The sequence below is a fragment of the Heptranchias perlo genome, chromosome 1 (genome assembly GCF_035084215.1).
Source record: "Heptranchias perlo isolate sHepPer1 chromosome 1, sHepPer1.hap1, whole genome shotgun sequence".
NCBI lineage: Eukaryota > Metazoa > Chordata > Chondrichthyes > Hexanchiformes > Hexanchidae > Heptranchias > Heptranchias perlo.
In genome coordinates this window covers 93,999,967-94,026,590 of record NC_090325.1, presented here as the reverse complement: position 1 = coordinate 94,026,590, position 26,624 = coordinate 93,999,967, and the positions used below count along the sequence as shown (strand labels likewise).

The following is a 26,624-nucleotide window of genomic DNA, read 5'->3' as shown; positions in this document are numbered from 1 at the left end:
TATAGATGGTAATGAGACTTCAGGAGCATGAAGTTTATTTAAAATGATGGTCCATCCACTTCCGCAACTTATTTTTTAAAAATGAAGGATTATTCTCAACATTTAAAGTTGAATGAGCATTCCAATTTTATTTATTTAATTCTTTCTGAAAAAAATCGACAAATTTTTCTTTAGCTTACGAGATGCAGCAAAAAGGATTAGAGGATGATTTCTATTTTTCCATTGGGTTTATTGTGGAAAATAGTTTAAGGAAATTGATGGAATTGAGCAGCTTTAAGTTCCCTAATAACTGAGATATGATATGTCCTTAGTAAAGTACTTTTAATTTTCTGGGCAGATCCACCGGAAGAAACCTATCCTGTAGATGTTCCACCCTCTTCCCCCACTGCTGGATCTCGTGGCATGTTGTCAACAATTTCTAATGTTGTTCAAAGCACAGTAAGTAAAATAATTGGCAGGGGCAGCCCACTTTATTATGATTTTCATACAAGCTTTGTTTCTTTTTTCAATCAAGAACTTCTAGTATAGTAAATTAAAAGTTTAATCTGATCCCTAAACCAAGGAGATCTGCAGTATTACCAGGCACTGTGGATGATTGACCAGCAAGTCTGGCTCATTAACGAGGTTTTGGTGGGGGGGTGGTATACGTGTCACTTGGAATTGAGAAGCATCTCATTTAACTCCAGATAATCCTGCAAGCCAAATCCATAATGGGTAGCCCAGGCTGGACAAACAGAAGGATGCTTTCCAGTGCTCTATGCTGTTTTAGCTGATTAAACTCCAGCAGCAGCCCTGTGCACATTGGGGCATCCCTGTGACTTGGCTCTGCCAGCCTGTGCCAATGCTCCCTAAACTTAAGTGATGTATGTCCCTATGGGAAGAATGTATGCAATCCATATCAAGCAAACAAACTCTACCAGTGTAGATTTCTCAGTAGTTTGTACAGAGACTCTTAAACGTGGTGATGGGTCTCCACGCATGACAGATACCCAGTTGACCCTTTTAATGTTTTTATAAGAACATAAATAAGAGGAGCAAGAGTGGGCCATATGGCCCCTCGAGCCTGCTCTGCTGTTCAATAAGATCATGGCTGATCTTCTTCCTCAACTCCACTTATCCACCCTATTCCCATATCCCTTGATTCCCTTAGTGTCCAAAAATCTATTGATCTCAGTTTGAGCATTCACAGCCCTCTGGGATAGAGAATTCCAAAGATTCACAACCCTCTGAGTGAAGAAATTTTTCCTCATCTCAGTCCTAAATGGCCGACCACTTATCCTGAGACTATGACCCCTAGTTCTAGACTCTCCAGTCAGGGGAAACAGCTTCTCAGCATCTACCCTGTCAAGCCCTCTAAGAATTTTATATGAGCTCACCTCTCAGTCTTCTAAAGTCAAGAGAATATAGGCCCATTCTATTCAATCCCTCCTCAAAGGATATATCTCCTTATATATTTTTGTCTTGATTTTCACTAATTCCATCTCTCCCTGCACCCCCCCCCCCCCATGACGATGCCGCTTGCTACAATGCTCTGTTAAAAAGGGCAAAATGTTAGTCTATTGACATGTCCCTGGCATGCGTTTATGCCACTGCTAGATTGATTTGGTGGCAGTTGGTGTGATTGCAGAAGGATGAACTGGTCCAGCTTCAGTTTTTTTAACCTACTGCATAGTACTTCACATAGCAGCCCAACTGAAAAGGGGGAAAACATACTCAAACACATCAGGCAATACTAGCTTCCACTTAGCCCGATTTTCCTGTTGCCCAGTTGTTCTGGAAAGGGCCCACTAATGTAAGAGGATTTATAAATTGATGGCGGTCTGATGGACATGTATGGTGTACGTGGTAAGATGTATGGAGTAATTTACCAATTGTAAAAATGGTGAACAATTATAAATGCTGCATTTTGCTTCCTGTGGTTTCTGTGCAGGGTAAGACTGTGATCACAGGTGGCTTGGATGCATTAGAATTTATTGGCAAGAAGACCATGAATGTCCTTGCAGAAAGTGACCCTGGATTCAAGAAAACAAAGATATTAATACATCGAACTGCTACCTTGTCCCAGGTATTGAGAATGCACCTCACAATAATTGCATTTTAAAGAACTACAGTAGCATTTTTACTCCAGCATAAAATAACTTCATTTTTTTTATTGGTCTCGATAAGGGCACCTGCGGTCACTTTAGAAATTTGTCAGTTGTTTTAGTACTCGTGTATATATGTTTTTTATATATATATATATATATATATATATATACGTGTGAATTGATCACTTTATAAAATAGGGTACTGAGTGGTACGTGGCACAGCGTGTGGGAGAACCAATGTGCTGTGCCATAGAATGATGAAACATGCTTATGTGCCTGCAATGTTTCATTTGTTGAGGTCCACAATTGCACGTGGAGGCAAGGCAATTCTCAGAGCAGGAAGTTGGAGTCTCACGCACCTACTTTTCAGAACATCAGTGATGAATGAAAGTAAGTCACCTCCTACTAACGTCTTGGATATTGGTGGTAGAAGGTGCAGAGATACCAAGAAAGGGGAGGATAATAACTGAGGAAGAAAAGGGAATGTTGCCCTCATCAAAAAAAAATCCAATTTTATGAGGCCTTCAAATGATGACACAACAACAACTTGAATTTATATAGTGCTTTTAACGTAGTAAAACATCCCAAGGCACTTCACAGGAGTGATTATCAAACAAAATTTGACACCGAGCCACATAAGAAGATATTAGGACAGGTGACCAAAAGCTTGGTCAAAGAGGTAGGTTTTAAGAAGCGTCTAAAAGGAGGAGAGAGATGCGGATAGGTTTAGGGAGGGAATTCCAAAGCTTAGGGCCTAGGCAGCTGAAGGCATGGCCGCCAATGGTGGAACGATTAATGAACATAAGAACTATGAGCAGGAGTAGGCCATACAGCCCCTCGAGCCTGCTCCGCCATTCAATAAGATCAATGGCTGATCTTCTACCTCAACTCCACTTTCCCGCCCTATCCTCATATCCCTTGATTCCCTTCTTGCCCAAAAATCTATCGATCTCAATCTTGAATATACTCAATGACTGAGTGTTCACAGCTGTCTGGGGTAGAGAATTCCAAAGATTCACAACCCTCTGAGTGAAGAAATTTTCCTCACCCTGGTCCGAAATGGCTGACCCCTTATCTTGAGCCAATGACCCCTAGTTCTAGACTCTCTAACCCGGGGAAACAGCCTCTCAGCATCTACCTGGTCAAGTCTTCTAAGAATTTTCTACGTTTCCATGAGATCACCTCTCATTCTTCCACACACCAGAGAATATAGGCCCATTCTACTCAATCTCTCCTCATACAAATTAGGGGCAGGTGTAGGCCATTAGGCCCCTTGAGCCTGCTCTGCCATTTCATAAGACCATGGCTGATCTGATTGCAACCTCAACCCTACTTTCCCGTCTACCTACTATAACCTCTGACTCCCTTGTTAATCAGGAATCTATCTAAATCAGCCTTAAAAATATTCAATAACCCTGCCTCCACCACTCTCTGGGGAGTGGAGTTCCACAGACTCACGACCCTCTGAGAGAAAAAATTTCTCCTCATCTCCATCTTGAATGGGAGACCCCTTATTTTTAAACTGTGGCCCCTAGTTCTAGTCTCTCCCACAAGGGGAAACATCCTCTCAGCATCTACCCCTTCTAGTCCCCTCAGGATCTTATATGTTTCAATAAGATCACCTCTCATTCTTCTAAACTCCAGTACATACAGGCCCAACTTGTCCAACCTTTCCTTATAAGATAACCCCCTCATCCCAGGAATCAGTCGAGTGCACCTTCTCTGAACCACCTCCAAAGCAATTATGTCCTTTCTTAAATAAGGAGACCAAAACTGCACACAGTATTCTAGATGTGGTCTCACCAATGCCCTGTACAACTGTAGCAAAACATCTCTACTTTCATATTCCATTCCCCTTGCAATAAATGACAACATTCCATTTGCCTTCCTAATCACTTGCTGCACCTGCATACTAACTTTTTGTGATTCGTGTACTAGGACACCCAGATCCCTCTGTACCTCAGAGTTCTGCAATCTCTCTCCACATAAATAACCTACTGCTTTTCTATTCCTCCTGCCAAAGTGGACAAGTTCACATCTTCCCACATTATACTCCATCTGCCAAATTTTTGCCCACTCACTTAACCTATCTATATCCCTTTGCAGACTCCTTGGGCCCGATATTAGGAGGGAGGCGGGTTGGCAGTGGGGGGGTCGACTGGGCACGTGGGTAACGCGTCCAGTGAAATCGGGGTGCTCCGCACGCAATCGCAGCTTGCTTGAAGGTACTTCGCTTTGCTTCCGGGTTTCACGCTGGATAGCTGCGCAGCGGGCGGACTGCGCAGGCGCATCATAGGCTGTCAGCTGGAGGAGCCCTATTTAAAGGGGCAGTCCTCCACTGACTGATGCCACGGAAAATAGGCAAAATTACAGCATGGAGCAGCCCAGGGGGAAGGCTGCTCCCAGGTTTAATGATGCCTCACTCCAGGTCTTTATTGGATGGGGTGAGGAGGAGGGAGAGGACAGAGATCTTCTCCCCAGCGGGCGGGAGGAAGTGGCCTGCCTCTGGCTCCAAGAAGGCCTGGCTCGAGGTGGCAGAGAAGGTCACCTGCACCACCAACACATCGCGCACCTGCATACAGTGCAGGAGGCGCTTCAATTACCTAAGTTGGTCAGTCAAAGTGAGTACACTTACTCATTCCCCTACACTCCGTCTGCCACATAACCGCCCCCATCCCACATCTCCTTCTGCACTGCCAATACTACTCTATCACATCACCCCTCATACCCACTCAAACCTCATCCTCATCTTACCTGCACTTACTTACCTCGCCAGTACTCATCCCGTCACTACCACTCAACCCATCCTCATACAATCTCATGGCTCTATCTCATACTCACCCTCTCATGCATCTCTTTCATGGTCAGCCTCACTCAACCTGCCACTACCTGTGCTGCAGCCACAGGGCATGCATCACATATGTGCAGTAGGAAGCGTAAGGCAAACGTGTTGTTTGCATGAAGGGGATGCACAAGGGTGTTTGAGGATTTGTCATGGTTTTTACTTATATTTGATTTCTGATCAACTCACATTACACATTATATTGTCACCACTACTGCCACGTCTTTGTGAATCTTGTCTGGTTTGTGCAATCATGCCCTTTTCTGAGGATCTCAATGAAGAGCCACAACTGATGCCACCCATTGTGTCACTGCAGAGTGGGTGTAGGTGCATTTGCAGGGCTCTTTTGTGCAGACGACTGAGAGACGTCGGCGATGTCCCCTGTGGCACCCTGGAAGGATGCGAAGGAGAAGTTGTTGAGGGCAGTGATGACTTTGACAGCGACAGGTGAGAAGATGGTGCTCGGGCCAGCCGGGAGCAGCTCGGCATGAAGGAGGCTGCAGATGTCCACGTGTACATGTCGAGTGACTCTGAGCCTCCGTATGCACTGCTGCTCAGAGAGGTCCAGGAAGCTGAGCCTCGGTCTGTAGACCTTGTGACGAGGGTAGTGCCTTCTGTGACGCATCTCTCTCTGCGGTTGCCCTCCCTCCTGCTGTGTAGGTGGATGTGTCACAGCCATATGTTGTGGACCTCCACGTGTCAGAGGTGGACGGCGTGGCCGGCAAGGCTGGTGATGCTGTTCGTCCTCCGAGGAGGTCATGACTGCAGCTACGGCGGCCCCCACCCGGAAGATGTACGTTTGAGGGGGTCCGCAAGGTAGGTAAATGTGTCTGCCCACCGGGGTAAGTGTGCAAGTTTGTGAATTTTATTGTTAGGAGGAGGGTGGTCGAGGCCAAACTTTGTCCAAAGTGACAGAGTGGCCTCCTGCAATGAGTGAGGGTCCCCCCCGCCCCCCCCCCCACCTGTCAAATGGACCTTTGCAGCTGCCACAGGCTGATGGTTGCAACACGTCCATTTCAACTGGGAGTGTTTCCCCCAGTACAGGAAACAGTCTCAGTTGCGATGAAAATCCCACCCCTCCTAAAATATCATGTCAATCAGGTCTGCTAACGACGTGAAGTATCTAAATAATTACCTTAAGTGGCATCCCGCGGCTTTAATTGCCGGCGGGAGTCCCGCATGCGGGGGCTGCGCGCACATCTAAGCGCGTCACTGGGGAACCTAGAAGTGGGCGGGTTGGAGCCGGGCTCCGGACCCGCCCCGGGAATCCCAGATTTTCGGAGCCCCCTCCCCCGCCACGAACCCTCCAGCTCGGGGGTCCGAAAATCGAGCCTCTTATGTCCTCTTGACAACTTACTTTCCCACCAACCTTTGTATCATCAGCAAATTTAGCAACCAAACATTCGGTCCCTTCATCCAAGTCATTGATATAGATTGTAAATAGTTGAGGCCCAAGCACTGATCCCTGTGGCACTCCACTCGTTACATCTTGCCAACCTGAAAATGACCCATTTATGCCTACTCTCTGTTTCCTATTAGCTAACCAATCCTTTATCCATGCTAATATGTTACCCCCTACACCATGCGCTCTTATTTTGTGTAGTAGCCTTTGATGTGGCACCTTGTCAATAACCTTCTGGAAATCCAAGTACACCACATCCACAGGATCCCCTTTATCCATGTTGCTTGTTACTTCCTCAAAGAACTCTAATAAATTAATCAAACACGATTTCCCTTTCACAAAGCCGTGTTGACTCTGCCTGATTGCATTGAGATTTTCTAAGTGCCCTGCTATAACCTCCTTAATAATAGATTCTAGCATTTTCCCTATGACAGGTGTTAAGCTAACTGGCCTGTAGTGTCCTGCTTTCTGTCTCCCTCCTTTCTTGAGCAGAGGAGTTACATTTGCTATTTTCCAATCTGATGGGACCCTTCCAGAATCTAGGGAATTTTGGAAAATTAATACCAATGCATCTACTGTCTCTGCAGCCACTTCTTTTAAGACCCCAGGATGAAGTCCGTTAGGACCTGGGGACTTGTCAGCTTTTAGTTCTAATATTTTTTTCAAAACCCTTACCCTGGTGATTGTAAATGTTTTAAGTTCCTCCCTCCCTTTCACCTCTTGATTCACAATTATTTCTGGCATGTTATTTGTATCCTCTACAGCGAAGACGGACTCAAAATATCTGTTCAATTCATCCGCCATGTCCTTATTCTCCATTATTAATTCCCCAACTCTCTCTAGAGGACCAACGCTCACTTTACTTATTCTTTTCCTTTTTAAATACCTGTAGAAACTCTTACTATCTTTTTTTATATTTCTAGCTAGCTTTCTCTCATACTCTAATTTCTCCCTCATTATTCTTTTATGATGTGGAGATGCCGGTGATGGACTGGGGTTGACAATTGTAAACAATTTTACAACACCAAGTTATAGTCCAGCAATTTTATTTTAAATTCACAAGCTAAGGAGGAAGTCTCCGAAAGCTTGTGAATTTAAAATAAAATTGCTGGACTATAACTTGGTGTTGTAAAATTGTTTATAATTATTCTTTTAGTCATTCTTTGCTGATTTTTATATTCTGTCCACTCTTCTGACCTGCCACCAATCTTCGCAAAATTGTATGCTTTTTCTTTCAATTTGATACTATCTTTAACATCCTTAGTTAGCCACAGATGGTACGTCCTTCCCCTAGAGACTTCCTTTCTCACTGGAATGTATCTTTGCTGAGTGTTATGAAATATCTCATTAAATATCTGCCACTGCATCTCTACTGACCTATCCCTTAACCTAATTTCCCAGTTCACTTTAGCCAGCTATGTCTTCATGCCCTCATAATTGCCCTTATTTAAGTTTAAAACACGAGACTTAGACTTGCTCTTCTCTCCCTCAAACTGAATGCGAAATTCAATCATATTGTGACCACTGCTACCTCGATGCTCCTTTAAAATGAGGTCATTAATTAATCCTGTCTCATTACACATTACCAGATCTAGAATAGCCTGATCTCTGGTTGGCTCTAGAACATGCTGCTCTAAGAAACTGTCCCGAAAGCACTCTATGAACTCATCTTCCAGGCTACCTTTGCCAATCAGATTCTTCCAATCTATATGTAGATTAAAATCACCCATGATTATCGCTATTCCTTTCTCACATGCCCCCATTATTTCTTCCTGTACACCCTGTCCTACAGCATGGTTACTGTCGGGGCCTATAAACTACTCCCACAAGTGACTTCTTGCCTTTACTAGTTCTTATCTCTTACCGACCGAAACCCCCCCCCCCCCCCCCCCCCCAGCGACCCGCGATCTCTGACGACCCCCCCCGCAGCGATCTCCGACTCCCACCCGCGGTCGCCGACTTGCCCCCCCCTCCGCGGTCGCCGACTTGCCCCCCCCTCCGCGGTCGCCGACTTGCCCCCCCCCGCCTCCGCGGTCTCCGACTTGCCTCCCCCACCGCCATATAAGATGTGCACATTTCACTGCCTACGTCAATGCCGACTACATTATTCACATCTGTAGAATATAGTTCAAAAAACTAGTATTATAGGGATGAGCTAAGTCTAAACATATTTAATTTTTCCAAATAGATGTTAAGAGAAGCAAAAGAAAAGGAGAAGCAACGACTTTCTCATCAAATTACTTTCGAGAAGACTGCTCACTATGGGATGTTGTTTGATGACTTCCAAGGACTTTCTCATTTAGAAGCTTTGGAAATTCTGTCCAATGAGAGTGAAATAAAAGTGAGTATTGAAAAGTTTCTCTCTCATTGTCTTTTTCTCTTTCTTTCTTTTTCATGTTCTTTATCTAGTTATCTCACTCTTTCTCATACTTTATTCTTTGACTGAGTTTGTTGCCAATGTCTGCCATGAGTAAATTGAACACAGGAATTGGAGGTAACCTATTGGCTTGTATAGGGAATTGGTTAGGAGGTAGGAGACAGAGAGTAGGAATAATGGGTATGTACTCAAATTGTCAGGATATGACTAGTGGTGTTCCCCAGGGATCTGTACTGGGGCCTCAGCTTTTCACTATGTTTATAAATGACTTGAATGAAGGAATAGAGAGCCATATATCTAATTTACTGACACTAAGTTGTGGCACAGTAAATAGTGTAGTCGGGAGCAGAAAGTTGCAAAGGGACATTGATCGATTAAGTGAGTGGGCAAAACTGTGGCACATAGAATTAAATGTGGGAAATTGTGAGGTCATTCATTTTGGAAGATAGATCAGATCAGAGTATTTTCTAAATAGCAAGAAGCTAGGAATAAAGATATTTAGGGGTCCAAGTACAGAAATCACTAAAGCTAGCGGACAGGTACAAAAATTGATTTAAAAGGTTAATGGAATGTTGGCCTTTATCTCAAGGGGGCTGGAATATAAAGGGGTGGATGTTATGTTGCAGCTGTACAGAGCTCTGGTTAGATCCCATTTACTGTGTTCAGTTCTAGGCACGCACCTCAGGAAGGATATATTGGCCTAGGAGGGGTGCAGCAGATTCATCCGAACGATACTGGGGCTAAAAGGGTTAAATTATGAGGATAGATTGCATAGACTAGGTTTGTATTCCCATGAATGTAGAAGATTAAGGGGTGATCTAATTGACGTGCTTGGGATGATCAAAGGAGTTGAATCATAGAATGATATAGCACAGAAGGAGGCCATTCAGCCCATCATGCCTGTGCTGGCTCTTTGAAAGCTATCCAATTAGTCCCATAGCCCTGCAATTTTTTCCCTTCAAGCATTTATCCAAATCCCTTTTGAAAGTTATTATTGAATCAGTTTCTACCACCCTTTCAAGCAGTACATTCCAGATCATAACAGCTCACTGCGTAACATTATTTTTTCTCATGTCACCTCTGGTTCTTTTGCCAATTACCCTAAATCTGTGTCCTCTGGTTACTGACCCTTCTGCCCCTGGAAACAGTTTCTCCTTATTTACTCTATCAAAACCCTTCATGATTTTGAACACTTCTATCAAATCTCCCCGTAACCTTCTCTGCTCTAAGGAGAACAACCCCAGTTTCTCTAGTCTCTCCATGTATCTGAAGTCTTTCATCCCTGGTACCATTCCAGTAAATCTCCTCTGCACCCTCTCTACGGCCTAAAGTGTGCCACAATTGGCCGCAATACTCCAGTTGGGGCCTAGATCCTTTATGCCTTTTTAACAGCCTTTTCAACTTGTCCTGTCACCTTCAAAGATTTGTGTATGTGCACCCCCACGTCTCTTTGTTCCTGTACCCCCTTTAAAATTGTGCCATTTAGTTTATAATGCCTCTCCTCATTCTTCCTACCAAAATGAATCACTTCACACTTCTCTGCATTAAATTTCATCTGCCATGTGTTTACCCATTTCACCAGTCTGTCTTTGTCCTCCTGAAGTCTGTTACTAGCCTCCTTGCTGTTTACTACATTTCCGAGTTTCTTGCCATCTGCAGACTTCGAAATGATGCCCTCTATACACAAGTCCAGGTCATTAATATATATCAAAAAGAGCAGTGGTCCCAACACTGACCCCTGGGAAACACCACTGTATACTTCCCTCCAGTCTGAAAAACAACCTTTCACCACTACTCTCTGCTTTCTGTCCCTTATCCAATTGCGTATCCATGCTGCCACTGTCCCTTTAAGCCCATGGGCTTCAATTTTGCTAACAAGCCTATTATGTGGTACTTTATCAAACACCTTTTGAAAGTCCGTGTACACAACATCAATCGCACTACCCTCATCAACCCTCTCCGTTACCTCATTAAAGAACTCAATCAAGTTAGTCAAACAAGACTTGCCTTTAACAAATCCGTGCTGGCTTTCATTTATTAACCCATATTTTTCCATGTGCCAATTAATTTTGACCCGGATTATTGTCTCTAAAAGTTTCCCCAACGTTAGGCTGACTGGCCTGTAGTTGCCGGGTTTATCCCTCTCTCCTTTTTTTGAACAGTGATGTAACATTTGCAATCCTTCAGTCCTCTGACACCACTCCTATATAGGATTGGAAGTTCGTGGCCAGAGTCTCCGCAATTACCACCATTACTTCCCTCAGTAACTTAGGATGCATCCCATCTGGACCGGGTGACTTTTCTACTTTGTTGATAGTTTTTCTCTATGTACCCTAGTTCCTCTCGTGGAGGAGTCCAGAACAAGGGGGCATTGCCTTAAAATTAGAATTAGGCCATTCAGGGGTGATGTCAGAAAGTGCTTCTTCACACAAAGGGTAGTGGAAATCTGGAACTCTCTCCCCCAAAAAGCTGTTGAGGCCAGGGGTCAATTGAAAATTTCAAAACTGAGATTGATAGATTTTTGTTAGGCAAGAGTATTAAGGGCTATGGAACCAAGGCGGGTAGATGGAGTTAAGGTACAGATCAGCCATGATCTAATTGAATGCCGGAACAGGCTCAAGGAGCTGATTGGCCTACGCCTGTTCCTATGTTCCAGAGGAATTTATGACAATAGTGATATTTCTCTCCTTGCATTAATTTTAATGATTCCATAAACTGTTTATAAACAAAGCATCTAAGGACCAATACAATGATCCCAGCTAAAAGTGAAAGGACTTCTTTGCAAGGTTCAAATTGTGCACTGGCAGAAGAATGATGCAGCAAGGCCATTTCAAAAATATTGTTATTTTGCACTCCCTGTGCAGTTTGAGCTTAGTGCGGGAAGTGAGATGAAGGGGGCACCACAGAATATTGTGAGCATTCAGTCTTGATGAACTACATTTCAAAATTAGAAAAATGTGGTCACTTAAATCTAATTGGTTGCCTATGGGAATAAAAAGATGTGGAAGCATTTTTAAAGGCTCAGAAATTATGTGAAATTTTCACCTTTGCAAAAGCTGTATAGGGAGCAAATAATTAACATCTGAGAATGAAAGGATACAAAACCCATTGTGGAGACAAATGGAGTCTGTGGACAAGTAGGGGAGCAGTGCTGATCCCAACCCCCATTTTGAAGTGGACATCTTTTGCATGAGGGGGTGACAGTTGGGTTGACCCGTTTAAATCTCCAGAGCACCCTCCGCAAGAGGACGGCGGTGCATCATGCCTGACAGGAGATATCAGCCATTCAGTGCTGTGTATAGTACCCGTAAGAGATGGGAACAAGTGTAGGAGAAGACTGCATACCATAAGGAATCTGGTAAAGTTAGGCTAGCCGACAATATTTGTACCTGGTAGATGGTCCAAGATTCTGTGTCCCGAATTGTGTCTGTGATCCTGTTCCACATTTATCGCTTGTCCATGTAAAGCATTCACACAACCTTACAGATCTATCATTACATCTCATGCATACTCATACCTCAGAATATTTAGCAATGTTCAAAATAAGAATTTAAAGTGAAACGTAATGTCAAGTACTCAACAGCAGAGTGCATGGTACGATGATAGAACTTTAACAAAATTAATTTATTAAATTAAAATTAATTTTCAGAAGGCCTTTGATAAAGTCCCACAAAGAGGTTAGTGTGCATAATTAAAGCACATGGGATTGGGGGTAATATACTGGCATAGATTGAAAATTGGTTAACAGACAGGAAACAGAGTAGGAATAAATGGGTCTTTTTTGGGGTGGCAGGCGATGACTAGTGGGGTACCACAGGGATCAGTGCTTGGGCCCCAGCTATTCACAATATATGTCAAAGATTTGGATGAGGGAACCAAATGTAATATTTCCAAGTTTGCTGATGACACAAAACTAGGTGGGATTGTGAGTTGTGAGGAGGATGTAAAGATGCTTCAGGGCGATTTAGACAAGTTGAATGAGTGGGCAAATACATGGCAGATGCAGTATAACTTGGATAAATGTGAAGTTAGCCACTTCGGAAGGAAAAACAGAAAGACAGAGTATTATTTAAATAGTGTTAGATTGGGAAATGTTGATATACAAAGGGACTTGGGTGCCCTTGTACACTAGTCACTGAAAGCAAACATGCAGGTGCAACAAGCAATTAGGAAGGTGAATGGTATGTTGGCCTTCATTGCAAGAGGATTTGAGTACAGGAGCAAGGATGTCTTACTGCAGTCATACAGGGCCTTGGTCCGACCACACCTGGAGTATTGTGTGCAGTTTTGGTCTCCTTACCTAAGAAAGGATATACTTGCCGTTGAGGGAGTGCAGCGAAGGTTCACCAGACTGATTCCTGGGATGGCAGGACTGTCGTATAAGGAGAGATCGGGTCGACTCGGCCTGTATTCACTAGAGTTTAGAAGAATGAGAGGGGATCTCATTGAAACGTATAAAATTCTGACAGGGCTAGACAGACTGGATGCAGGGAGGACGTTTCTTCTGGCTGGGGGGGGTCAAGAACGAGGGGTCACAGTCTCAGGATATGGGGTAGGACATTTAGGACTGAGATGAGGAGAAATTTCTTCACTCAGAGGGTGGTGAACCTGTGGAATTCTCTACCACAGAAGTCTGTGGCGGCCAAGTCACTTTATATACTTAAGAAGGAGATAGATAGATTTCTAGACACAAAAGGCATCAAGGGGTATGGGGAGAGAGCGGGAATATAGTATTGAGATAGAGGATCAGCCATGATCATACTGAATGGCAGAGCAGGCTCGAAGGCCGAATGGCCAGGCGCTGCTCCTATTTTCTATGTCTCTATGTTAACACATGTATGGTAACAAATGTACAATAAGCCTGTAATGTAAGCCAGAAGAGTAATGTGAGATGACCGTGGAGTGTTTTTTTTTGTATGACTCGTGGGGACATTTATGTTATACAAATCCTTTTGTAACACTTAGAATCACAAAGGTAGCAAGATGCAAAGTTGAATGTTATTTTTTTCACTCCCTGAAGAAAGCTATTGGATTTTTTCAAATAAATAGGGAGAAAGCAAATAGATTTTTCTGGAGAATCTTCAGAAATTGATTTTCTTCTTTCAACTTTACTCTTTTCTCATTTCTCTCTTTTGTGTCCTCATTCTTTGCTACTTTTTATTATTTTCCAATTTGTTTTTCTTTACTATTATTCTTCTTCGATACTAATTGGCTTAATTTCTTTTCCTCGCTAATTTTCATTTTTTCTTTCATTTATATTCAGCTGAGTACTTGGTACTTGTTACATTTTATTCCTATAATTTTAATTTTTTCTCATGTTCTTTTCAACCTCTGAACTGGTCAGACGGAACTTACTCAGATTTTTTATGGAAAGAAATGGAGATGAGTGAAGATGAATGTAGGTGCCAGATAGGTACTAGGAAAAGCGGCAACTGCAATTGGTGCTTATTGCTTCAGTGAAATATTTCCTAACATTCTTGGACCAGTGATCTGGTCAGTAGAAAGACTGCACAATGCAGGACAAGGGGTTTAAGAATATTCAGATCTTGTCTTCAGAAATGGGAAGGATTGAACATAAGAACATAAGAAATAGGAGCAGGAGTAGGTCATACGGCCCCTCAAGCCTGCACCGCCATTCAATCAGATCATGGCTGATCTTCAACCTCAACTCCACTTTCCTGCCTGATCCCCATATCCCTTAATTCCCCAAGAGTCCAAAAATCTATCTATCTATCTCAGCCTTGAATATACTCAACAACTCAGCATCCACAGCGCTCTGGGGTAGAGAATTCCAAAGATTCACAGCCATCTGAGTGAAGAAATTCCTTCTCATCTCAGTCTTAAATGGCCAACATCTTATCCTGCAACAATGCCCTCTAGATCTAGAATGTTGACATAATTAAACTGAAACATTCTCCTTTTGGGGTAGAACTTTCTTTGATGCTTAGGTTAGATTTTTTCCCCCCTATTTAATTCTCAATGTTAATTTTGCCACTTGAGTTTCATCTACCAGTTCTTTATTTGATGTATTTGAGCAGTTGCTACTCCAGAGTGGGATATTATTTATAAATCTGTAGACATTGCCATGATCCCTTTAAAGAAACAATAGAGCACCATGACCTTGGGGAGGGGTTCCACAGTATTGTTTTCTCCCTTACTAGTACTGCATATAAAAAGTGTTGTATAAATAATTGTGATCCAAGTGTATGGTTTTATTATCTTTAGATCACTTTATTGAAAACTGGTCTCTCTTTTTCTAGGTTCAATCAGTTTTAATGTCCCTCACAGGAGAAGAATTGGAGACCCTGAAAAAGGACCTGATCAGTATTAAAGATGTCTTCTTACTGAAAGAATTAAATACAGAGCAAGAGCAAGTAGAGGAGAAAGGTATGCTAATGTGATACTAATGTCCCTCTGCTCAGTTTATCAAAAGGTGATGATAAGAGTCAGCTTTAGAAAGTTAATCAGAAATGGCAATTATGCTGTAATTACAATTGAAGGATTTTAAATTTTGCTTTCATAGGGAATTTTAACCTTCAGACTAGCTGGTCTAGGAATTCTGGATTCCTTGGGCTGTGGCCCTAGATATAATTTGGGTTCGAGCCTGTCAAATCAGACATGAATACATTTATGTATATTAAAATCACTTTAAGCTTTATTTATGACAGACTTCAAAATCAGCAAAGCATCAACATTTCACAGCGGTAAGAGGATATCTCACTACTTTCTGTCATGCATCTGCCTTACCTAAAAATAGGACACAACAATCACAATGCAACTATCTCTATCTATCTTCAGCTGAGATTCTCTGTGGAGGATTCCCATAGTAGTTCAACTCCTAGGTGCAGTCTCACTAATTTAATACCCTTTTTTATGACCGTTACGTGACTCATCATGTCTCACTAGCTGTATTCCCCTTTGTTTTCCAGACTTTACATGAACTTTATTATATTTGTCTGTGCAGATAATGCTCTTTTGCTGAAGTAACACTTCAGTCCTTGTACCTCCTATCAATGGGTACCAACACCTTATCATCCAGCACATTATTATTCTCACAACTGCAATGTGCTCAGTAAGCAAATCATTGACAGTACTACAATAGAATCTTGTGGCTTCCCTGATTAGCCCTTTCCATTCCTATCCAGTATATTTACCCAAACTTATGCAACATCTGGCCTGTTTTTTTTAAAAAACATCTCAGCCCATGTGCTGTGACAGTTAAATGATTCCCTAATATTACTACCTAGATGTCAGCAGTAGGTTTATTTCCATAAAGTTGATGTTGAATATTCCTAAAATGATGACTACTTTAAAATGCTTTTAATTTTTTTTTAAAGTTTGCTTAATTCTCATATTTTTCTCTTCTCTCTCCCTTAACTAGGCATTTTCTTCTCTTTTCACTATTATAAGCTTCATAGTTCTTGTATCACTAACGTTTATTTTATTCACCAGTCACCAGAATGAAAGCAGGGCTTAAATGGTTAAATTATGAGGACAGGTTGCATAAACTTGGCTTGTATCCCCTTAAGTTCAGAAGGCGGAGGGGTGATCTAATTAAGATGTTTTAAATTATGTAAAATTTACAACACAGAAACCGACCATTCAGCCCAACTGGCCTGTGCCAGTGTTTATGCTCCACATGAGCTGCCTCCCACCCCTCTTCATCCAACCCTATCAGCACATCCTTCTATTCCATTCTCCCTCATGTACTTATTTGGCTTCCCCTTAAATGCATCTATGTTATTCGCCTCAACTACTCAATGTGGTAGCAAGTTCCACATTCTAACCACTCTCTGGGTAAAGAAATTTCTCCTGAATTCCTTATTGGATTTATTAGTGACTATCTTATATTTATGGCCCCTTGTTCTGGTCTCCCCCACAAGTGGAAACATCTTTTCCATGTCTACGCTATCAAACCCCTTCATACTTTTAAAGACCTCTATTAGGTCACCCCTCAGCTTTCTTTTTTCTAGAGAAAAGAGACCCAGCCTTTACATTCTTTCCTGATAGTTATAACCTCTCAGTTCTGGTATCATTCTTGTAAATCTTTTTTGCACCGTCTCCTGTGCCTCTATATCCTTTTTTGTAATATGGAGACCAGAACTCTACTCAGTATTCCAGTGTGGCCTAACCATGGATCTATATAAGTTTAACCTAACTTCTCTGCTTTTCAATTCTGTTCCTCCAGAAATGCACCCCAGTGCTTTGTTTGCATTTTTTATGGCCTTGTTAACCTGTGTTGCTACATTTAATGATTTGTGAATCTGTGCCCCTAGATCCGTCAGCTCCTCTAACCCATTTAGACTCTTGTCGTCCAAGGAATATGTGGCCTCCTAATTCCTCCTAACAAATGTACCACCTCACACTTGCGTATATTGAAATTAATTTACCATTTACACGCCCATTTTGCAAGTTTATTAACGTCGTCTTGTATTTTGTTGCTGTCTTCCTCAGTATTAACTAGAACCCCCAATTTGGTGTCATCAGCAAATTTTTAAATTGTAAATAATGATTCAAAGGATTTGATAGGGTAGATATAAAGAAGCTATTTCCTCTATTGGGGTAAATCCAGAACAAGGGGGCACAATCTTAAAATTAAAAGTAGGCTATTCAGGAGTGAAATCAGGAAGCACTTTTTGACACACAGGAGAGTGGGAATCTAGAATTCTCTCCTCAAAAGGTTGTGAATGCTGGGTTAATTGAAATTTTTAAAATCAACAGATTTTTATTAAATATGGGTATGCGGGGATATGGATCAAAGGTGGGTAAAGGGAGTCAGGGTACAGATCAGCCTCGATCTAATTGAATGGTGGAACAAGCTCAAGGGGTTGAATGGCCTACTCCTGTTCCTATGGGAATGAAAAGTATCAGTTTCACTACAGGAAGGAGATATCATAGGGGGTGTCAGCTCAACTTTTCAGGGAACATAGAGAATTATTCTCACGTACAGTGGTAAGTTACTGAGAAGCATGTTATAATATCTGCGCCAGCTGAGGAATGGCATAATATATAGGAGGGGAGAAAAGTGCATTTTCCCTATTTAAAAACCAATAAATAAATTTTAGCCAAACTGCCCAAACAATTTACCCGGCCTTTTGTCTTTAAACTCATCAGAACCAAAACTCACCACACACAAATCCAAATATCTCTTGTCATCATATCAGGTTAACATGTTACAGAATTTAGATTTCCCAAATAATTCTGCATTCCTCCCAAAAGAAGGTCTTTACATGAATGAGAAAATGTTCTTCTGTACAGCATGATAAAATAAAATAAAATAATTTACCACTACTTCAGTGATAGACTGAAAGTAAGATTCTGATACTGGATCATCTTGCATGAAGTGGTGTGACACACTGCTGTATCCTCAAATACTTTAGGAAGAAACCATTATCACCTATAATTTCTGTTAACCTGAATGTAGTGCAAAAGATTGCATTAAAGACGTGAAATGCTTTTTTTTGTTTCTAGCAGATGATGGTGAGGAGTTTGTGAACATGCTAACTGAGCTACTGTTTGAGCTGCATGTGGCTGCTACTCCAGACAAGCTCAATAAGGCAAGTAGATGTGAATAATTACAGTACATTCACCATAATTTTTGGGGAGTCACAGCAGTTGCTTAACTGAGAAGGTAGTGGTGTGTATGAGGGAGCATTCTTGATGTAAATACTTGCCCTTTTGTGTGTTCTATGTCGCCCTTTTTTTTAAGTCTTTAATTCTTATTTTAAGGCTCCTTCCTAGAGGTAGAAGATAGAGAGAACTTTCAATAACATGGATTTATTCTGATACTAGGCAGTGTGATCTGGGAGAATATATATGCGACTTGACATTCATTAAGTACCACTTACCTGTTTACAAACTGATCAGACCTCCCTCTAATCGCCATTCTTCCAGTATACGCTAAAATGGTGAGTATCTGCATACAATTTGTAAAAAGGCATTATGGCTCAGCCTGATCCTATCCTTGCCTGAAGCCCAGCCAAGTATACCTTTCAGCAGAGATCACTGCCCAACAATCATATAGAATCATAGAATCATAGAAGTTACAACATGGAAACAGGCCCTTCGGCCCAACATGTCCATGTTGCCCAGTTTATACCACTAAGCTAGTCCCAATTGCCTGCACTTGGCCCATATCCCTCTATACCCATCTTACCCATGTAACTGTCCAAATGCTTTTTAAAAGACAAAATTGTACCCGCCTCTACTACTGCCTCTGGCAGCTCGTTCCAGACACTCACCACCCTTTGAGTGAAAAAATTGCCCCTCTGGACCCTTTTGTATCTCTCCCCTCTCACCTTAAATCTATGCCCCCTCGTTATAGACTCCCCTACCTTTGGGAAAAGATTTTGACTATCGACCTTATCTATGCCCCTCATTATTTTATAGACTTCTATAAGATCACCCCTTAACCTCCTACTCTCCAGGGAAAAAAGTCCCAGTCTGTCTAACCTCTCCCTGTAAGTCAAACCATCAAGTCCCGGTAGCATCCTAGTAAATCTTTTCTGCACTCTTTCTAGTTTAATAATATCCTTTCTATAATAGGGTGACCAGAACTGTACACAGTACTCCAAGTGTGGCCTCACCAATACCCTGTACAACTTCAACAAGACATCCCAACTCCTGCATTCAATGTTCTGACCAATGAAACCAAGCATGCCGAATGCCTTCTTCACCACCCTATCCACCTGTGACTCCACTTTCAAGGAGCTATGAATCTGTACTCCTAGATCTCTTTGTTCTATAACTCTCCCCAACGCCCTACCATTAACGGAGTAGGTCCTGGCCCGATTCGATCTACCAAAATGCATCACCTCACATTTATCTAAATTAAACTCCATCTGCCATTCATCGGCCCACTGGCCCAATTTATCAAGATCCCGTTGCAATCCCAGATAACCTTCTTCACTGTCCACAATGCCACCAATCTTGGTGTCATCTGCAAACTTACTAACCATGCCTCCTAAATTCTCATCCAAATCATTAATATAAATAACAAATAACAGCGGACCCAGCACCGATCCCTGAGGCACACCGCTGGACACAGGCATCCAGTTTGAAAAACAACCCTCTACAACCACCCTCTGTCTTCTGTCGTCAAGCCAATTTTGTATCCAATTGGCTACCTCACCTTGGATCCCATGAGATTTAACCTTATGTAACAACCTACCATGCGGTACCTTGTCAAATGCTTTGCTGAAGTCCATGTAGACCACGTCTACTGCACAGCCCTCATCTATCTTCTTGGTGACCCCTTCAAAAAACTCAATCAAATTCGTGAGACATGATTTTCCTCTCACAAAACCATGCTGACTGTTCCTAATTAGTCCCTGCCTCTCCAAATGCCTGTAGATCCTGTCCCTCAGAATACCCTCTAACAACTTACCCACTACAGATGTCAGGCTCACCGGTCTGTAGTTCCCAGGCTTTTCCCTGCCGCCCTTCTTAAACAAAGGCACAACATTTGCTACCCTCCAATCTTCAGGCACCTCACCTGTAGCGGTGGATGATTCAAATATCTCTGCTAGGGGACCCGCAATTTCCTCCCTAACCTCCCATAACGTCCTGGGATACATTTCATCAGGTCCCGGAGATTTATCTACCTTGATGCGCGTTAAGACTTCCAGCACCTCCCTCTCTGTAATATGTACACTCCTCAAGACATCACTATTTATTTCCCCAAGTTCCCTAACATCCATGCCTTTCTCAACTGTAAATACCGATGTGAAATATTCATTCAGGATCTCACCCATCTCTTGTGGTTCCGCACATAGATGACCTTGTTGATCCTTAAGAGGCCCTACTCTCTCCCTAGTTACCCTTTTGCCCTTTATGTATTTGTAGAAGCTTTGGATTCACCTTTGCCTGATCTGCCAAAGCAATCTCATGTCCCCTTTTTGCCCTCCTGATTTCTCTCTTAACTCTACTCCGGCAATCTCTATACTCTTCAAGGGATCCACTTGATCCCAGCTGCCTATGCATGTCATATGCCTCCTTCTTCTTTTTGACTAGTTGCTCAATCTCCCGAGTCATCCAAGGTTCCCTACTTCTACCAGCCTTGCCCTTCACTTTATAAGGAATGTGCTTACCCTGAACCCTGGTTAACACACTTTTGAAAGCCTCCCACTTACCAGACGTCCCTTTGCCTGCCAACAGACTCTCCCAATCAACTTCTGAAAGTTCCTGTCTAATACCATCAAAATTGGCCTTTCCCCAATTTAGAATTTTAACTTTTGGGCCAGACCTATCCTTCTCCATAGCTATCTTAAAACTAATGGAATTATGATCACTTGTCCCAAAGTGATCCCTCACCAACACTTCTGTCACCTGCCCTTCCTTATTTCCCAAGAGGAGGTCAAGTTTTGCCCCCTCTCTAGTCGGGCCATCCACATACTGAATGAGAAATTCCTCCTGAATACACTCAACAAATTTCTCTCCATCCAAGCCCCTAATGCTATGGCTGTCCCAGTCAATGTTGGGAAAGTTAAAGTCCCCTACTATTACCACCCTATTTTTCTTGCAGCAGTCTGTAATCTCCTTACATATTTGCTCCTCAATTTCCCGTTGACTATTTGGGGGTCTGTAGTACAATCCTATCAAAGTGATCTCTCCCTTCTTATTTTTCAGTTCTACCCATATAGACTCAGTGGGCGAACCCTCGGATATATCCCCTCTCACTACTGCCGTGATGTTCTCCCTAATCAAGAACGCAACTCCCCCTCCTCTCTTACCTCCTGCTCTATCTTTCCTATAGCATCTGTACCCTGGAACATTGAGCTGCCAGTCCTGCCCCTCCCTTAGCCATGTTTCAGTAATAGCTATAACATCCCAGTCCCATGTACCCATCCATGCCCTGAGTTCATCTGCCTTGCCCATCAGACTTCTTGCATTGAAATAAATGCAGTTTAATCTAGACTTCCCTTGGTCTTTGCCCTGCTTTCTCAGACCATCTGTCCGGTCATGTTCTGTACACTCTCCCTTACTGCCTTTTGTTTCTGTCACCATTTTATTTCCCACTGACTTCCTGCATCGGTTCCCATCCCCCTGCCACATTAGTTTAAACCCTCCCCAACAGCACTGGCAAACACTCCCCCTAGGACATTGGTTCCAGTCCTGCCCAGATGCAGACCGTCCAATTTGTACTGGTCCCACCTCCCCCAGAACCGGTTCCAATGGCCCAGGAATTTGAATCCCTCCCTCTTGCACCATCTCTCAAGCCACGTATTCATCTTAGCTATCCTGTCATTCCTACTCTGACTAACCCGTGGCACTGGTAGCAATCCTGAGATTACTACCTTTGAGGTCCTACTCTTTAGTTTAACTCCTAACTCCCTAAATTCAGCTTGTAGGACCTCATCCTGTTTTTTACCTATATCGTTGGTGCCTATATGCACCACGACAACTGGCTGTTCACCCTCCCCCTCCAGAATGTCCTGCAGCCGCTCCGAGACATCCTTGACCCTTGCACCAGGGAGGCAACATACCATCCTGGAGTCTCGGTTGCGTCCGCAGAAACGCCTGTCTATTCCCCTTACAATCGAGTCCCCTATCACTATAGCTCTGCCACTCTTTTTCCTGCCCTCCTGTGCAGGAGCAGCCATTCTCTAGCCCAACCATTCTAAGGCCAATTATAGTGGTCCTACCTCAACCCTGGTTTACTAAAGCTAACTGGGGATCAATTCTGAGATCTTCCTGGTCTACATAACTCAATATTGCACCGTATGCATTTACCTAGTGAACCATTAGGGGATCCCTGACTTTTTAATGCAAGGGGAATTGCTTTTAAAAAGAATGATGTCTTGAAGTCAGCCAGACAGACAAACTATGCTTAATTGATGGCTGGGAGCATTACTTTAACACATATCCTGTTATATTTTGCTGGTTGGAGAACTGTGTAGAAATGTCCAGAATAATTAAACCATATGAAGCATTTATCTCACTACTATTTGCGGGACCTTGCTGCGCACAAATCAGCTGCTGGGTTTCCCTAAAACAGTGTCTACACATCAAAAGTACTTCATTGGCTTTGAAGTGCTTTGAGACTTTCCTTTCTTCAACTCAATCTATATATATTTTACATGGTTTCAGTCAAGCTTTTAATTGAAATAACGTTATCAGTAATGTGAACAGCTCCATTTAGGAAAAGCAAAGTTTTTTTCATTCTAATAGGGTCAATTTCATATTAATGTCAAAGATTTTATTAAATTGGAAAACTGCAAATGTAACACCCCTATTCAAGAAGGGAGTGAGACAGAAAGCAGGTAACTATAGACCAGTTAGCCTAACATCTGTCATTGGGAAAATGCTAGAATCCATTATTAAGGAAGTAGCAGCAGGACATTTGGAGACTCATAATACAATCAAGGGGAGTCAACATGGTTTTATGAAGGGAAAATCATGTCTGACAAATTTATTGAGTTTTTTGAGGAAGTAAGGGGCAGGGTGGATAAAGGAAAACCAATGGATGCAGTATATTTGGATTTCCAAAAGGCATTCGATAAGGTGCCACATAAAAGATTACTGCACAAGATAAGAGCTCATGTTGTTGGGGGTAATATACTGGCATGGATAGGGGATTGGCTAACTAACAGAAAACAAAGAGTCAGGACAAAAGGGTCATTTTCAAAATGGCAATCTGTAATTAGTGGGGTGCCGCAGGGATCAGTGCTGGGGCCTCAACTATTTACAATACATATCAATGACTTGGATGAAGGAACAGAGTGTCTTGTGGCCAAATTTGCTGATGATACAAAGATAGGTGGAAAAGCAAGTTGCGATGAGGACACAAAGGGCTCGATTTTACCAGGCCTGCGGGTTTCCGGCGGGTTGGGTTTCGGGAGCGTGGTCAACACGCTCGGTGAAATTAGTGGGTTGCCCGCGCGATCGTAGCAGGCAACACACTAATAGGAATCAATTACCTGCTCCTCCGGGGTCCACGCTGCTGGTCTGCGCGTCGGGCGGGCTGCGCATGCACAGTACGATCTGTCAGCTGGAGGCGCTCTATTTAAAGGGGCAGTCCTCCACTGACAGATGCTGCAACCAATGGAACAAATTACAGCATGGAGCAGCCCAGGGGGAAGGTTGCTCCCAGTTTAATGATGCCTCACCCCAGGTATCATCAGATGGGGTGAGGAGGAGGGCGAAGACAGAGATCTTCCACCCGGCGGGCGGGAGGAAGCGGCCAGCCTCTGCCACCAAGAAGGCCTGGCTCGAGGTGGCAGAGGGGGTCACCTGCGCAACCAACATATCGCCCACCTGCATACAGTGCAGGAGGCGCTGCAATGACCTCAGTAGGTCAGCCACAGTGAGAACACGAAGTCTTTCCCCTACACTCCATCTGCCACAACACTGCCCCAACCCCACATCTCCTTCAGCACCGCCAACACTACTCTGTCACATCACCCCTCATACCCACTCAAACCCCATCCTCATCTTACCTCCACCTACTCACCTCGCCAGTACTCATCCTGCCACTAACACGCGACCCAATCCTCATACAATCTCATGGCTCTATCCCATACTCACCCTCTCGTGCATCTCCCTCACGGCCAGCCTCACTCAACCTGCCACCACCTGTGCTGCAGCCACAGGGCATGCATCACATATGTGCAGTAGGCAGCGTAAGGCAAATGTTTCGTGAGCATGAAGGGGGTGCACACGGGTGTCGGAGGGTTTGCCATGGGTGTTACCTATATTGAATTTCAGAGCAACAAACAGCACACATTATATTGGCACCACCACTGCCATGTCTCCGCGAATCCTGTCTGTTGTGTCCAATAATGCCCGCTCCTGGGTATCACTATGAGGACCCACCACTGATGCCACCCATCGTGTTACTGCAGAGTAGGTGCAGGTGTATTTGCAGGGCTCTTCCGCGCAGACCACTGAGAGACATCGGCGGTGTAGCCGGCTGCACCCTGGAAGGATGCAGAGGAGAAGTTGTGGAGGGCAGTGGTGACTTTGGCAGCGACAGGTAAGCACTTGGTGCTGGGGCCAGCCAGGAGCAGCTCGGCATGAAAGAGCCTGCAGATCTCCACGACTACATGTCGAGCGAATCTGCGCCTCCGTGTGCACTGCTGCTCGGAGAGGTCCGGGGAGCTTCGCCTCGGTCTGTGGACCATGTGGCGAGGGTAGTGCCCTCTGCGATGCGTCTCTCTCTGCGGTAGCCCTCCCTCCTGCTGTGCAGGTGGGCGTGCAACAACACCCTGTTGGGGGGCTCCACGTCTCTGCGGCGGACCGCGTGGACTGCGAGGCTGCTGGGGCTGGTCATGCTGTTCGTCCTCCGAGGGTGTCCACGCACCACCCATCTGGCAGGTGTTGGTCTGAGGGGTTGTGCAGGGTAGGTGGGTGGTTCCTCGGACTGGGGCTGCGGTTTCGTGTCGGTCTGTCCTCTGGCTTGGCGGGAGGTGGTGGGGGGCAGGGGTTGCCCTATGTGACGCGGTGGCCTCCTGCGTGGGTGAGGGCTCTCCCCCGTGGAGTGCACCTTGGCAGCTGCCACAGGCTGCTGGCTGCAACACGCCTGGTTGGAGAGAGACTGTTTCCCCCAGTGTGGGAAACACGCTGCGATGCAGGTAAAATCCCACACTTCCTCTTTTGACAGCTGATTCAGCTCATTAACTGACCTCAACAAGCAAGGTAAGTACTCTCAAGTGGAACCCCGCTGGCTTTAATTGCCTGCGGGATTCTCACCAGCGGGGGCCACGCACGCAGCCCCGCACGTCATCGGGGAACCCGGAAGTGGTCGGGATTGCGGCGCGATCCGGTCACGTGACCTCATATCAGGATTTTCCGGGCCCCCCCGCAGGAAACCCGACCCTAAAATCGAGCCCAAAGTGTCTGCAAAGGGATATTGACAGGTTAAGCGAATGGGCAAAAATTTGGCAGATGGAATATAATGTGGGGAAATGTGAAATCATCCACTTTGGGAGGAAAAATAACAAAGTAAAATATTATTTGAATGGAGAAATACTACAAAATGCTGCGTTACAGAGGGACCTGGGTGTCCTCGTACATGAAACACAAAAAGTCAACATACAGGTGCAGCAGGTAATCCGGAAGGCAAACAGAATATTGGCCTTTTATTTCTAGGGGGATGGAGTATAAAAGCAGTGAAGTCATGCTACAACTGTACAGGGTGCTGGTGAGACCACACCTGGAGTACTACGTACAGTTCTGGTGCCCTTATTTAAGGAAGGATATACTTGCATTGGAGGCAGTTCAGAGAAGGTTCACTAGGTTGATTCCAGGTATGGAAGGGTTGTCTTATGAGGAAAGATTGAACAAGTTGGGTCTATACTCATTGGAGTTTAGAAGAATGAGAGGAGATCTTATTGAAACATACAAGATTCTGAGGGGACTCGATAGGGTAGATGCTGAGAGGATGTTACCTCTCATGGGGGAATCTAAAACGAGGGGGCATAGTCTCAGAAAAAGGGGTTGCCCGTTTAAGACAGAAATAAGGAGGAATTTCTTCTCCCAGAGGGTCGTGAATCTTTGGAATTCTTTACCCCAAAATACTATGGAGGCTGAGTCATTGAATACATTCAAGGCTGAGTTAGACAAATGTTTGATCAGCAAGGGAGTCGAAGGATATGGGGAAAGGGCGGGAAAGTGGAGTTGAGGTAAAAATCAGATCAGCCATGATCTCATTAAATGGCAGACACAGGCTCGAGGGGCCAAGTGGCCTACTCCTGCTCCTATCTCTTATGGTCTTATGGTAATTGATCTGAGCTGTTATTTCCTAACATAAATTGCAGCCTTGCAATACCTTATGGCTAATCTGACCAATCTTAAATTTGTATGTAGCCACTAAGTCTAATTTGCATTTGGATGTATGATCAGTGTGTATAATTCACATTGTGATATATCCAGCTTTACGCACTATTCCAAAATGAACCATTGTCCCGCCAATACAAT

General features: G+C 43.8%; 1 protein-coding gene across 2 annotated transcripts in view; it reads left to right on the top strand.

The window, feature by feature from the left end:
• Positions 1 to 26,624, top strand: part of fam114a1 (family with sequence similarity 114 member A1) — a 55,908-nt gene that overhangs the window by 15,197 nt on the left and 14,087 nt on the right. Inside the window, exons 5-9 of one of the 2 annotated variants that reach the window (XM_067988847.1) lie at positions 338 to 438; positions 1,931 to 2,065; positions 8,520 to 8,672; positions 14,969 to 15,095; positions 18,183 to 18,265. In XM_067988847.1, coding sequence (XP_067844948.1) covers positions 338 to 438; positions 1,931 to 2,065; positions 8,520 to 8,672; positions 14,969 to 15,095; positions 18,183 to 18,265 — 599 coding nt within the window. Of the gene's footprint in view, positions 1 to 337; positions 439 to 1,930; positions 2,066 to 8,519; positions 8,673 to 14,968; positions 15,096 to 18,179; positions 18,266 to 26,624 lie in introns of both variants that reach the window. The other variant, XM_067988836.1, reaches the window with a different exon arrangement.